Here is a 12,290-nt window from a genome sequence, read left to right as displayed (position 1 = left end):
AGCGTAGAGTATTTTAGCTTCTGTACAAACCAATGTTATCAGAACTGGATCGGACCTCGACCTGATAAAGCTATAGGTTAATGGTTCACTGGTCGAACCGGTAGGTCAACTGGTTCAACCGCTGTTTTTTTTTACAACAATTATAGTTTATAATCAAAGTTTAACTGGTTATTTATTTTTGTGTCTAAATCTAACAAAGTCAAAGTAGTACTTGTCGAAATTTTGTAACTGGCATGGGAGAAAGGTAAAACAAAAAATAGTGTGTACGAGACTACAAAACTAACTTGTTTACAAGGCACAACCTAAAATATGATCGTAATTGAAAAAATAAACTTACTGCAATATTTAGATGAAAGCTACATGCAAATAAATTACTAATCTTTAGATAAAAAATTATGAATTAATTATTAATCGTCAATCGTCATTTAACAATTGCTACATGCATACTACAAAAAACTACATGCAAATAAATTACTACATAAACTATTTTTTAATACTACAATTACAACATAAACCATTTATTTATACTACTAAAAAAAATACACATAAACTATTTATACTACAAAAAGAAAAAATTATACATAAACCATTTATTTATACTACAATTACTACATAAACCATTTATTCTATCATTTATTCATAATTGAGAATTATTTATCAAAAATAAAAGAATTAAACACATACCTAACGAAATTTGTAGATCTGAAACTCTTTTTGTTCCTCTTTTTAAAATATACAAACTTATGTAATTAGAATAAAAATGACACTAATTATGAGAGTTAAAAAAAATTTAGATGAATGAAGAAAGAAAGAAGAAGCAGAAGAAATGGGGAAAGGAACGCACTGAGTGAGAAGGAAGAGAAGAAGGGAGTCACGAGTATGGGGATCGAACCAAAAAATAATAAAAACCGTGGGGACCCAACGGTCTGGAAAAAAAAATGAAGATCGTGGGGAGCCAACGGTCTTGAGGGAAAAAATGAAGATCGTGGGGAGCCAATGGTCTTGAGGGAAAAAAAATTAGAGAATGTGTAGACCGAGTGGTTCCCACGGTCTGGAGAAAAAAAAAAAATCTTCTATGGTACAATCGCAAAAAAGTAGAAAAATCAGAAGAAAAAAAAAAAAAAATTGGTAAGACCATATAGTTCCCACAGTCTAGAAAAAAAAGACAATTTTGAGACCGTGGGGTATAGTTCCCACGGTCTAGAAAAAAGACAATTTTGAGACCGTGAAAACCCCACGGTCCTTGTGATTTTTCAAAAAAAAAAAAAAGCTATCATATTATGTTCGTAAAATTCATTTAATTATTTATAGTTTACAAAAAAAAAAAAAAATTCCTCACTTTTATCAAAACGTGTTTTTCATCTTTTCGAGGTGCGGTCCCAAACGCTTGAATTTGGTGGCACACTGCAGTTGTGGGTCCCAAACGCTTGAATCGGTACAGTACAAAAGATACTTTATCGTGGAAAGTACAAAAGTCGACGCAAAGAAGTTCATAGTCCTTTCGCGGAGCAGAGGTAATCCACATGGACCACACCTATTTTTGTATTTCACAAAGCAGGATCATGAATAAATGCTTCGAGTACTCAAAATATCTATCATCTAAATGCTGCCAATATATTTCTCTCAATTATTTGAAAGGAATTTTTGCTAAACATTTCTCGTATTATTTTGATATATACAAAATTCCAAACTCAACCGAGTTCTAAAATTTCAAACATTTCTTGTATTTTTTATTTCTCATTTGTACTTTGTATTTCTCTGATAAATAATATTTTTATTTTTTCTTCTTGCACTGTACAGTATTCCAATTTATGCCGATGTTTATCATCCAATCATAATCATATTTTTCTCTTACAATTACATTACATATTTACAATATAAGCATTAATCTTGTTTTATCTTGACAGTAATATATCCAAGTCAAAAGTCATCAAAATTTGAAATTCAATTGATACATGATCGGGAAGTAAAATATTAACGGTTCGTTATGATATCATAACCGTGTGTTGATTTATCTATTATTTTTTGTACGCGACCAGCTTTGATTATACTTACTTTATTTGTATGCATTATATTTAATTTATAAATGAATACATCATTTTTTTTTTCATATGGACAAACATCAACCGTCTATATATATTTTTGTTTGATACTTAATTTTTAAAATTTTAATAAAAAATATAATCATGACGAACTATAAAAAATTAAGCATTATATACTTCCTCTTTAATTAAAACGCCTCAGTTTGAAAATGATAGATATAAAATTAAGGTGTACATGTATGTGGCTGTTGGAACTAAACAATATCCAACGCCACCTGTCCAGAATCCGAATTCCTGTGGCTTCACGAATAGCGTACAAAAGATGTCGCGGATTTATATCAAGCTTCAAATACCGAACAAGGTGTCACTTTCGCATCCCAAATCCCAATTTCTCAAATCCCTCACATGCTCAACACCAATCACTACACAATTACAACCAAAGACAATCTCGATTGCTTGTCACTTCCTCTGTTCCTCATCTCATATGATATCATTTTTTTTTTGTGGGAGACTATCACTCCTTCCCCAACTACTGAAATAGATAGATTGAAGCGAGGATAGAGACAGAGACACAGAGAGTTTTAAATGGATCTACGGCTCCACCAGGCCTTCTTCTCCGCCGTCCGATCGGGCGACGTGAAAGCCGTGCGAGAGGTCGTCGACAGCGCCGATGGCTCGCCTTCTCTAGCGGGGGCGCAGGCGGAGGGAGGCGAGACAGCGCTATACATAGCAGCGGAGGGAAACATGGAGGAGCTGTTTTGCTATCTCCTACCGTTCTATACTCTTGAAACCGCGACCATCCGATCGCGCCTTGATTTGGATGCCTTCCACGTGGCAGCAAAGTATGGCCACACTGGTAATTTTGCAGCTTTTTTTTTTCATCTATTCTGTCGTTTATTTATTTTATTCTAAAATACTTTGTCGTGGATGGGTATTGTTTTTGGAGATATAATTAATTGTGGGTCTAAGCTGGCAAAAAATTGGTTCAATTTTTGGCACTTTTGTTGTATCCGTCTTAATTAACATGTAGAGAATTTTTGACAGCGCAATTTTTTGCAACACAAATCTTAATATGGGTTGTTGAAAACTAAAATCAGTTGTACCAATATGGAGTTTTTGAAAACTGAAATCAATTATACTTTCTGATCTGAAACGACTAATGTCACCAAGAGAGAATCAAGAGATTTGAGAGAAAGAAGAATGAATCTTGTATTTTTGTATATATGAATTAGCACACGTTACAGAGAGGTCTATATGATATATATAGCCAAGCATACAGAGGCTATATCACAACTAACTAACTCAAGTCAATACAGCTACATAACAGAACAACCATCTAAGCCATCTAACTATAGTTATCTTATCATGATCACTTCAAGGGTTCTTATCAGCACCTAATTAAGTCAACAAAATGAGAAGAGTAGTTCGTGAAGTCAAACAGTATTTTCTGAGATTATTCAAGTCAAGATCCTGAAGGCATTTTGTCTGTCAAAACTCAAAAATTTATTTATGAAGATAACAAAACAAACCAAACACACTATTATGACGACTCTTCTTGTTAACTTTTTGCCTTTTCAGGAATTGTGAAAGAATTTCTGAATAAATGGCCTGAGACGTGCAAAGTTTGTGACTCATCAAACACCAGCCCTCTCTACTCTGCTGCAGCAAAGGATCACCTGGACATAGTCAATGCTATCCTTGACATCGACCAATCATATGCGAGAATAGTTCGCAAGAATGGCAAAACTGCTCTGCACAATGCCTCACGGATCGGGCACTATCGGATTGTAAAGACCCTAGTTCAACGGGACCCAGGAGTGGTTGCCATCATTGACAAGAAGGGGCAGAGTGCGCTTCACATGGCTGTAAAGGGAAAGAATCCTGATGTGGTGGAGGAACTGCTGATGGCTGATGTGTCAATATTAAACTTGTGTGACAAGAAAGGAAACACTGCTCTTCACATTGCCACGAGAAAATGGCGGCCCCAGGTATGCATATGTATTTAAATTGAAGAAAGGTTTACAAATACCATTTAAATATCCGACTCATACGCATGGTAAGGATTAAATTGTATCGGATATGAAGTATACTGGGCATGTTAATGAACATGATTATTTCAATAAATAATATGCTGGCCCCTAGGAATGTCTTGGAATTCGTAAGACATGGAAAAAATTGATAATTTGGTAATTCATATTCCCTAATTTTCTGAATGACAAAGTAACAATAGACTCAAGAACTATTATGTTACCTGTTGCATCTCTCAAGCTGTTATCAGATATGAAGTAGATCTGTTAAACACATTACTGAAACAAACATTGATTCATTATTAGTTCACGACGGCTTCAGTTTCAGTTTCAGATTTAATAAATTAAGAAACTGAAACATCTCATCTTGTTGTAGCAATGGAAAGCTTTTTAACAGCTTATTAGTTAAATTTTGTAGAGATTTCTTTGAATTTGCATGCCTTAGTTCCTAGTAAGTTCTAAATGATAAATCTATAAAAGACCTAATTCCTTGCACTTCTCCCAGATGGTACAGCTCTTACTCACCTACGAGTCCACTGAGGTGAACGCCATCAATAACCATAAAGAAACTGCACTTGACCTGGCCGAGAAAATCCCATATGGTGAATCTCAAAAAGAAATCACTGAAAGCCTCTTGGAGCACGGTGCGAGGAAAGCCTGTCATGTGGGGAAGGTTGACGTGAACTCCGAGCTGCGTCGAACTGTCAGCGACATAAAGCACAATGTGCAGGAGCAACTCATTCAGAATGCAAAAACAAGCAAACGGGTCAGCGGCATAAAAAAGGAGCTGAGGAAACTCCATCGAGAGGCGGTGCAAAATACCATCAATTCGGTCACCTTGGTGGCAGTTTTGATTGCTTCCATAGCTTTCATGGCAATTTTCAATCTGCCTGGTCAGTATTCTCAAACGGGGGAGGCATACATAGCTGATCGTATCGGGTTTCGGACCTTTTGCTTGTTGAATGCAACTGCATTGTTTATTTCTCTTGCGGTTGTGGTGGCGCAGATCACTCTTGTTGCATGGGAAACTGGTGCACAAAAATTGGTTATCAGTATCGTGAATAAGCTGATGTGGTCAGCATGTTTAAGCACATGTGGTGCGTTCCTGTCTCTGGCATATGTTGTGGTTGGGAAAGAGCAGTGGATGGCCATTGCCATCACGGCAGTTGGTGGGCCCATCATGGCGGCTACTCTGTTAATTTTGGGCTATTTGGTGCTGAGACAGAGGTTCAAATTTGGGGAAGATAAAGAGAGGCGCATTAAAAGAGCAAGCGGGAGCAAATCATTCTCTTGGTCTCTTCACTCGGATCACATTTCGGACATAGATGCATTTTCAGATAATGACAAGAAGATTTATGCGCTTTAGTTAACTTCTTTTAAATATGCCACGGTTGTTTATCTTGTACAAAGGCATGTTAGGCTGTAAATTTGAACGAATATGGTGTTTCCCTGAATTTGGAAATGGAAATGGGAACACCTCGGAATTTTACCATTCGCCATGTGTTAATAACTTAATATAGTGAGATTAGTACGAGGGAGAATCTAAGGGGTATTTTTTTGGGACTTTTGACTGTGATTCCAGTCTTTGGGTGCTTAATCTGTTAATCAACTCATGGTGCGATATGCACTAAACTAAAGACTTAATAGTTGTTTGTGCAAACTAGGGGAGAGTGGTATTTATATCATCCGCGTGTTATAATATCTTATTTGAATGCTAATGCAAACCAATGCATCACATAGGCAATGCGGTTAATGTGAAAATTGCGTAGGCCGACCCTTACTGTGGCTGTGAATAGGGGTGTCAATGGGTACGATGCGGGTAGGATGGAAACATTTTCATATTCATACTCACTAAGAATAATCTTATTTATATCATATTCTTATCTATTAAGATTTGATCTTACTCTATTGTACTCTTATCCGTTAAAATTATCGGGTAACGAAACGGTAACAAGTGAATAATGAATAATACAATTATAATAATTAGTTTTATTATATTTTACAAATAGAACATCAAAATTCAAAACTCATATATTTTGAACATATACAATGATATTACTAATAAAAAATAAAAATAAAAATAATTGTGCAATCGATTTTAACTAAATTATATTTTTTATAAAACAAGAAAATTCAAAAACAAAAATATATCTTTTGAAAAATTTAATTATTTAATTAAAGAACAAAAATATACAAATAAAAATAATATGTTTAATATTTTGCTTACAACAAAAATAATACACTAAATAATAAAAGTAATCACTAATTATTGCTCAAATATTATCATATTATTATATTTTATATAAGTATCCTATAGGATAACGGGTACGAAATAGTCTTTACCCATACTCTTACCCATTTAGTTAATGAAAAAAAATCTTTACCCATATCTAATAAACTAACGAAAAAAAAACCTTATTTAAATCTGCTTTATCAAATACTGTACGGATCGGGTAAATGGCTAAAAGGGTTTCATTGACACCCCTAGCTGTGAACCTTTTTTTTATAATTGACTCAACTTGATTGGTTTCCGGGAAGAGGCTTTGTTGAAAACATTTGTGAGGAATTTGTGTGACCAGTATTAGTATATCTGATCGCATTTTAACTTCTCTTTTTTTACATATTAATAACTGATAACAACATAAGCCGAGTCTCCAACTAAAAACATAACAGAAAGTGTGTCTTTAAAACAGATTACTGTAAATAGCTTGGCTTACATCTCTTGTATTCTCTTCTATAAATACATCTACTGTAAATGTACACATTGTGATAATACAAATGTTCATTATACTGAAATCTATCTTCGTCATATTATGTCTCTACTGTTATTAATCGCCATAATAACCAAACCAGAGTCGTCACCTAGCCTTTTTCCTTTTTGTGAATGATTTTCTTAATTAATTAAAAAAAAAGATTTAGCGACAATTGATTTCTTGACAAGTGTTCGTCCCTACATTCTCAGCACGTAACAAACCGACTCAAACGAAGCCGCCTCGGCCGCGCCAGTCAAACCGATCGACTAGTCGCTTCCCTCCTCTCCACGTTTGCTTCGCTTTTTATGACCTCGACCGCACATTCTGACATTCACCTCCATCTTCCCCATCTGTATTAATTTTTAAATCCGCACTCTCCTGAAAGCAACGATAGAGGAGCAACCTCTTTTCCTCCTCCACCCACCCGCAATTGCGTCTCCGGCCTCGCTGGAACGACCAATCGCTATGCGCCCGGGCCGTCGGAGCAACACCACCTCTGCCTCCGACCATCGTGTTTGGGTCCCACGGGGCACCGCTGAAACTCCAACTCCGTCCCATCCTGCACCTGCCCCCATTCCGCCCCCCGCCTCCGATCAACCGCGCAACAATCCGCCAAACCCTAATCATGCTCCTGGCCATCGCTACAACCACCCCCGCACCCGCACCCGCTACAACAATTACAACCGTCCATCTCAACAGCCCACGCCTCCTGCGGGGCCCACAATTGATACCTCGTCAGCCTCTGTCGAGGGGGTCCCACAACTGGTGCAGGAGATCCAAGACAAGCTGGCGCGTGGGACTGTGGAGTGCATGATCTGCTATGACATGGTGCGCCGAACCGCCCCCATCTGGTCTTGCAACAGCTGCTTCTCCATCTTCCATCTTCCATGCGCGCGCAAGTGGGCCCGTTCGCCCTCCTCCATGGCGGATCCCATCACCGGTGGCTGGCGCTGCCCCGGCTGTCAGTCTGTCCAATCCCTTCCCTCGAAGGAGCTTTCGTACACTTGCTTCTGTGGCAGGCGCCGCGATCCACCGAATGATCTCTACCTCACTCCTCACTCCTGTGGTGAACCGTGCGGTAATCCTCTTTACAAAACACAAAACACCGGTGAGGAAGGTACGAAAGATAAGGAAGCAGAGGAGGCAATGAAATGCCCCCATGTGTGTGTGCTTCAGTGCCACCCAGGACCATGCCCGCCTTGTAAGGCTTTTGCGCCAAGGCGGCCATGCCCTTGCGGGAAGAATATCCTGGCCCGGAGGTGTTCTGATCGAATGAGTCCTCTTTCTTGTGGCCAGCAGTGTGGCCGTTTACTGGAATGCGGCCGACACTTGTGTGCGAAGGTGTGCCATACAGGACCCTGTGAATCTTGCACAGTTCTTGTTGCGGCCTCCTGTTTCTGTGGGAAGAAAACTGAGATGGTTCTTTGTGGTGACATGGCTGTCAAAGGTGAATTGAAAGGGAATGATGGGGTTTTCTGCTGCAACTCAGTTTGTGGCCGGAACCTGGCTTGTGGGAACCACACTTGTGGTAACAGCTGCCATCCAGGTCCGTGCGGGGAGTGCGAATTGGTGCCAACAAAGATTAAAACCTGCCATTGTGGAAATACGCAATTGAAGGAGTTGCGTGAGAGCTGCTTGGACCCCATCCCCACATGTTCCAAAGTATGTGCTAAGGCACTTCCTTGCGGAACCCATTTTTGTAAGGACACTTGCCATGAAGGGGACTGCCCTCCTTGTCTGGTCAAAGTTGTTCAGAGATGCCGTTGTGGGTTGTCAACCCGCAATGTTGAGTGCTACAAAGTCTCGGAAGCAAAGGAGGTGTTCCTATGCCCCAAGCCATGTGGCCGCAAGAAGAACTGTGGGAGGCATCGTTGCAATGAATCCTGCTGCCCCTTGTCACAAAACTCATCCCAGATGGATTTTATCGAGTGGGACCCGCACCAGTGTTCTATGCAATGTGGAAAGAAGCTTCGGTGTGGGCAACACTCGTGCCAGGTTTTATGCCACAGTGGCCACTGCCCACCTTGTCTTGAGACCACATTCACTGACTTGACATGTGCCTGTGGAAAGACCTCCATCCCGCCACCTGTCCCTTGCGGGACCCCACCCCCTTCATGCACCCACCCTTGCATGGTCCCCCAACCGTGTGGCCACTTAGCAACCCACACTTGCCATTTTGGAGCCTGCCCTCCTTGCATTGTCCCAGTGCCTAAGGAGTGTATTGGAGGCCATGTTTTGTTGAAGAACATACCATGTGGCTCAAAGGAGATCCGGTGTAATCATCTGTGTGGCAAGACACGTCGCTGCGGGTTACATGCGTGCGGCAGACCTTGCCATGCCCCTCCTTGTGATGCAGAGTCTCCAGATTCTAGTTCTAGCTCAGAGTCGGACGAGGTGAAACACTCCTGCAACCAAGTTTGTGGCGCCCCGAGGATGGATTGCAAGCATACATGTGTTGCCCCATGCCACCCTGACATGCCTTGTCCCCATCTGAGGTGTCAATTTTCTGTCTCAATTACTTGTCTGTGCGGAAGGATTAGTGCCTCTGTACCGTGCTGTGCTGGCGGAAATGGTGAGGTTTCGTCATTTGAATTGAACTTTATTCAAAAGCTTCCTGTACCTCTCCATCCCCTCGAAACAAATGGGAAGCGAGTTCCACTTGGTCAGAGAAAACTTGCCTGTGATGAAGATTGTGCGAAGCTGGAAAGGAGGAAGGCTCTTGCTGATGCATTTGACATAACCCCTCCAAACCTGGATGGTCTCCACATAGGTGACAACTCAGCTGCTGTGTCAGAGTTGATCTCGGATTTCATGCGAAGAGATGCCAAATGGGTTATTTCTATAGAGGAGAGGTGTAAGTTTCTAGTTCTTGGGAAGTCGAAAGGATCTAGCTCGGTTAGTGGTAGTAGCTCTATGCGAGTGCATGTCTTTTGCAGCATGTTGAAGGAAAAAAGAGATGTGGTAAGGGTTATAGCTGAGAGGTGGAAGCTCTCTGTGCATGCAGCTGGGTGGGAGCCTAAACGGTTTCTGGTTGTACATGCTACTCCCAAGTCTAAGGCACCTCAGAGGATTTTGGGGTTGCGACCAGGTATGCCAGTGACAGCTCATCCACCGATTTTTGACCCACTGGTCGATATGGACCCACGATTGGTTGTGGCAATGTTGGACCTGCCACGGGAGGCTGATGTTAGTTCACTGGTGCTGAGGTTTGGAGGTGAGTGCGAACTGATTTGGCTAAATGATAGGAATGCTCTTACCATTTTTACTGAGCCGGCTCGGGCTGCTACTGCTTTGAGGCGACTGGATTATGGGTCTGCTTATCATGGAGCAGTTGTGGTAACGGCAGCCAGCTCTGGGTTAGTATCTGGCACGGGTACTGGAATGGGAATGGGAGGGAGTGGTGTTGGTAGGAGTGTTACTAATCCATGGAAAAAGGCCCTCGTTTCTGATCCGAATCCATGGGGTGATAGCGGGTCAGTGGTGGATTCAGTTGATGATTTGACAAGGCCAGTTCGGCTTGTGAATGAAGCGGCCCCTCTGCCAACTTTGACTAATCGGTGGAAGGTTCTTGGGTCTGATTTGGGTTCAAATAGGATAAATAATGCATCTGTGATTGAAGTCAATAAAGGTGAGGAGGGTTCTTCAAGGGGTGGAAATAAACAAGAGGCTGCTGAAGAAGTGGCGGATGATTGGGAGAAGGCATATGAAGAAGAATGAAGGATAAAAAGCTTCTTTTATTTTTTTTAATTTTTTTTAAGCCTTGATGTAGTAGGGTTTTAATGAATATTTGCCAAGCTTACAAATATTTCTATGCTTGGTTTAAAGTTACTATTCGGGGTACCCTCTCTATAAGAATTTTGCTGGTACTTGGAATTTTAGTTTCCTTGTTTCTAAGAGTTAAAGCTGCTTATTTTTTGCAGCTTAAGGTAAAATCACAGTATATCTGGAAGAAGTTTGTTGAAATTTTGTCTTGCTCATTTCATGTTTCAACCTGTGCTGTTATTTGGTCAGTGCTCTTTACATGTCATTAAGTGCTCATTCGGTAGATCCTTTGTGAGCCGACCAATTTCCACACCAACTTTACCCACCTTTCATAGCTTCTCTTCATTCTCTCTCTGATATTGTCTTCCAAGGTGAATTGATGCGCAGACCAAGAAGGGTTCAAATAGAAGCAATCACCCTGGTCTCTCTATTAAGTTCTCCAATGTGAAGTTAATAGTTTCCTAATCTTTTTTAACAGATAACTTCCTCTTGATTATTCTATACAAAGAGGAAATGTGATATATTTTATTGCTTTAATTGATACTGTTGGTTTATCTGTTATCTGATTCAGCTTATAAGCTTTGATCTTTTGTCCTAATTGTTAGGTGAAACTTATTTTATTTTCTCTAATTCCGGTTGTTTTTTTCTTACCATCCTTCTCACACTTTCTCAGTAAAAATGTCTTTCAAGCTACTGAAACGGGTTTTTATGCACTGAAATTGAACCCACAGCACAGTGGATCAGTACAAAATTTGTTGACAGAGAAAGTGCAATACATAGTCATCTTTAGTCCATAAATTGGAGAGGAGCCTAACCGTATTTTTATCATTTACTTTGAGAAGCTAAAATTTGAATTAACTATCAAAAAAATGAATGTGTAAGATTTGAGATCTTTTTTGTATTTTTGTGCTTGTCAAAATTTACCAAACGATAGCATGATCCAATTATTTAAATGTATTTTGCAGTAGACTGGTATCAGAATGATACAGGTGCAAAATTGTTGGTATGAATTGCTATGCTAGGATTTCCATTGATGAAAGCATTGCATTAAAATTGTAGGTATGATCAGCAAAGCTGCTATAGCCATATAGGTAAGCCAAGCACCGTCTTCTTTTCCCTTCATCATTTACCTGATGTTTTCTGATTTTCTGCCATGGATATCATGTAGTGTTAGGATTACTGGTTCAGTCTTGGGATGCTCAAATTGTAATGATTTGTTCAGCAGATTTGGCATCGTGCTGTAATTTTGATCTTTTTCAGGGTTAGATCAGTGAGAATTGAGAAGGATTGTTAGAATGACTAGATTTTTCAGGTTTTTGTTTATTGAGGTTTTATAGGGGCCAGTGACTTTTAAAGGCAATGTGGTTAGCAAACCAGGCGCATGTTTGATTTGGTCCAAGCGACGCCTGTTTGATGTATGTTAGAGATGTACAAGATACCATAACCTAGCTCAAATGAGGTAAGACGGCCAGACGGGAGTCAGTTTTTAATTTGGGTATCTTTTGCAATTTTTCATGTTTGAGGGTTTTTAAATTGAGGCCACTTTTTAATTGAAAGAACATTTAAATTAATTTCAACCGTTCCATTAATCAAGGTAATGAATGCTGCCTGTTTACATGGTTTCTCAACGACTTAATATGAGATTGAAGAGGAATACAATTTAAACGTCCATTACTACAAACAGAGCAGTACTGAGAGCACGAACA

The 12,290-nt window shown here is 39.8% G+C and overlaps 2 protein-coding genes across 2 annotated transcripts; both read left to right on the top strand.

Annotated features, from left to right (window-relative positions):
• Positions 1-2,528: 2,528 nt before the first annotated feature.
• LOC144555536 (Ankyrin repeat family protein) lies at positions 2,529-5,561 on the top strand. The gene is made up of 3 exons (XM_078303915.1): positions 2,529-2,898; positions 3,621-4,030; positions 4,575-5,561. The coding sequence occupies exons 1-3, from the start codon at positions 2,628-2,630 to the stop codon at positions 5,433-5,435; spliced, it is 1,542 nt and encodes a 513-aa protein (XP_078160041.1). The 5' UTR covers positions 2,529-2,627; the 3' UTR covers positions 5,436-5,561.
• A 1,516-nt stretch (positions 5,562-7,077) lies between these two features.
• NFXL1 (NF-X-like 1) lies at positions 7,078-10,713 on the top strand. Its single transcript, XM_078303360.1, has one exon. The coding sequence runs from the start codon at positions 7,288-7,290 to the stop codon at positions 10,537-10,539; it is 3,252 nt and encodes a 1,083-aa protein (XP_078159486.1). The 5' UTR covers positions 7,078-7,287; the 3' UTR covers positions 10,540-10,713.
• Positions 10,714-12,290: the final 1,577 nt, after the last annotated feature.

The sequence above is a fragment of the Carex rostrata genome, chromosome 6 (genome assembly GCF_964058835.1).
Source record: "Carex rostrata chromosome 6, lpCarRost1.2, whole genome shotgun sequence".
NCBI lineage: Eukaryota > Viridiplantae > Streptophyta > Magnoliopsida > Poales > Cyperaceae > Carex > Carex rostrata.
The sequence above is the reverse complement of the archived record's forward strand: the minus strand, read 5'-3'. Positions and strand labels throughout refer to the sequence as shown.

Bases quoted from the DNA above. Each gene is read 5' to 3' on its own strand.
- LOC144555536 (XM_078303915.1), top strand. From the start codon at position 2,628: ATGGATCTACGGCTCCACCAGGCCTTCTTCTCCGCCGTCCGATCGGGC. The intron at 2,899-3,620 runs GTAATTTTGCAG...TTGCCTTTTCAG, and splicing joins AGCAAAGTATGGCCACACTG to GAATTGTGAAAGAATTTCTG. The intron at 4,031-4,574 runs GTATGCATATGT...CACTTCTCCCAG, and splicing joins CGAGAAAATGGCGGCCCCAG to ATGGTACAGCTCTTACTCAC.
- NFXL1 (XM_078303360.1), top strand. From the start codon at position 7,288: ATGCGCCCGGGCCGTCGGAGCAACACCACCTCTGCCTCCGACCATCGT.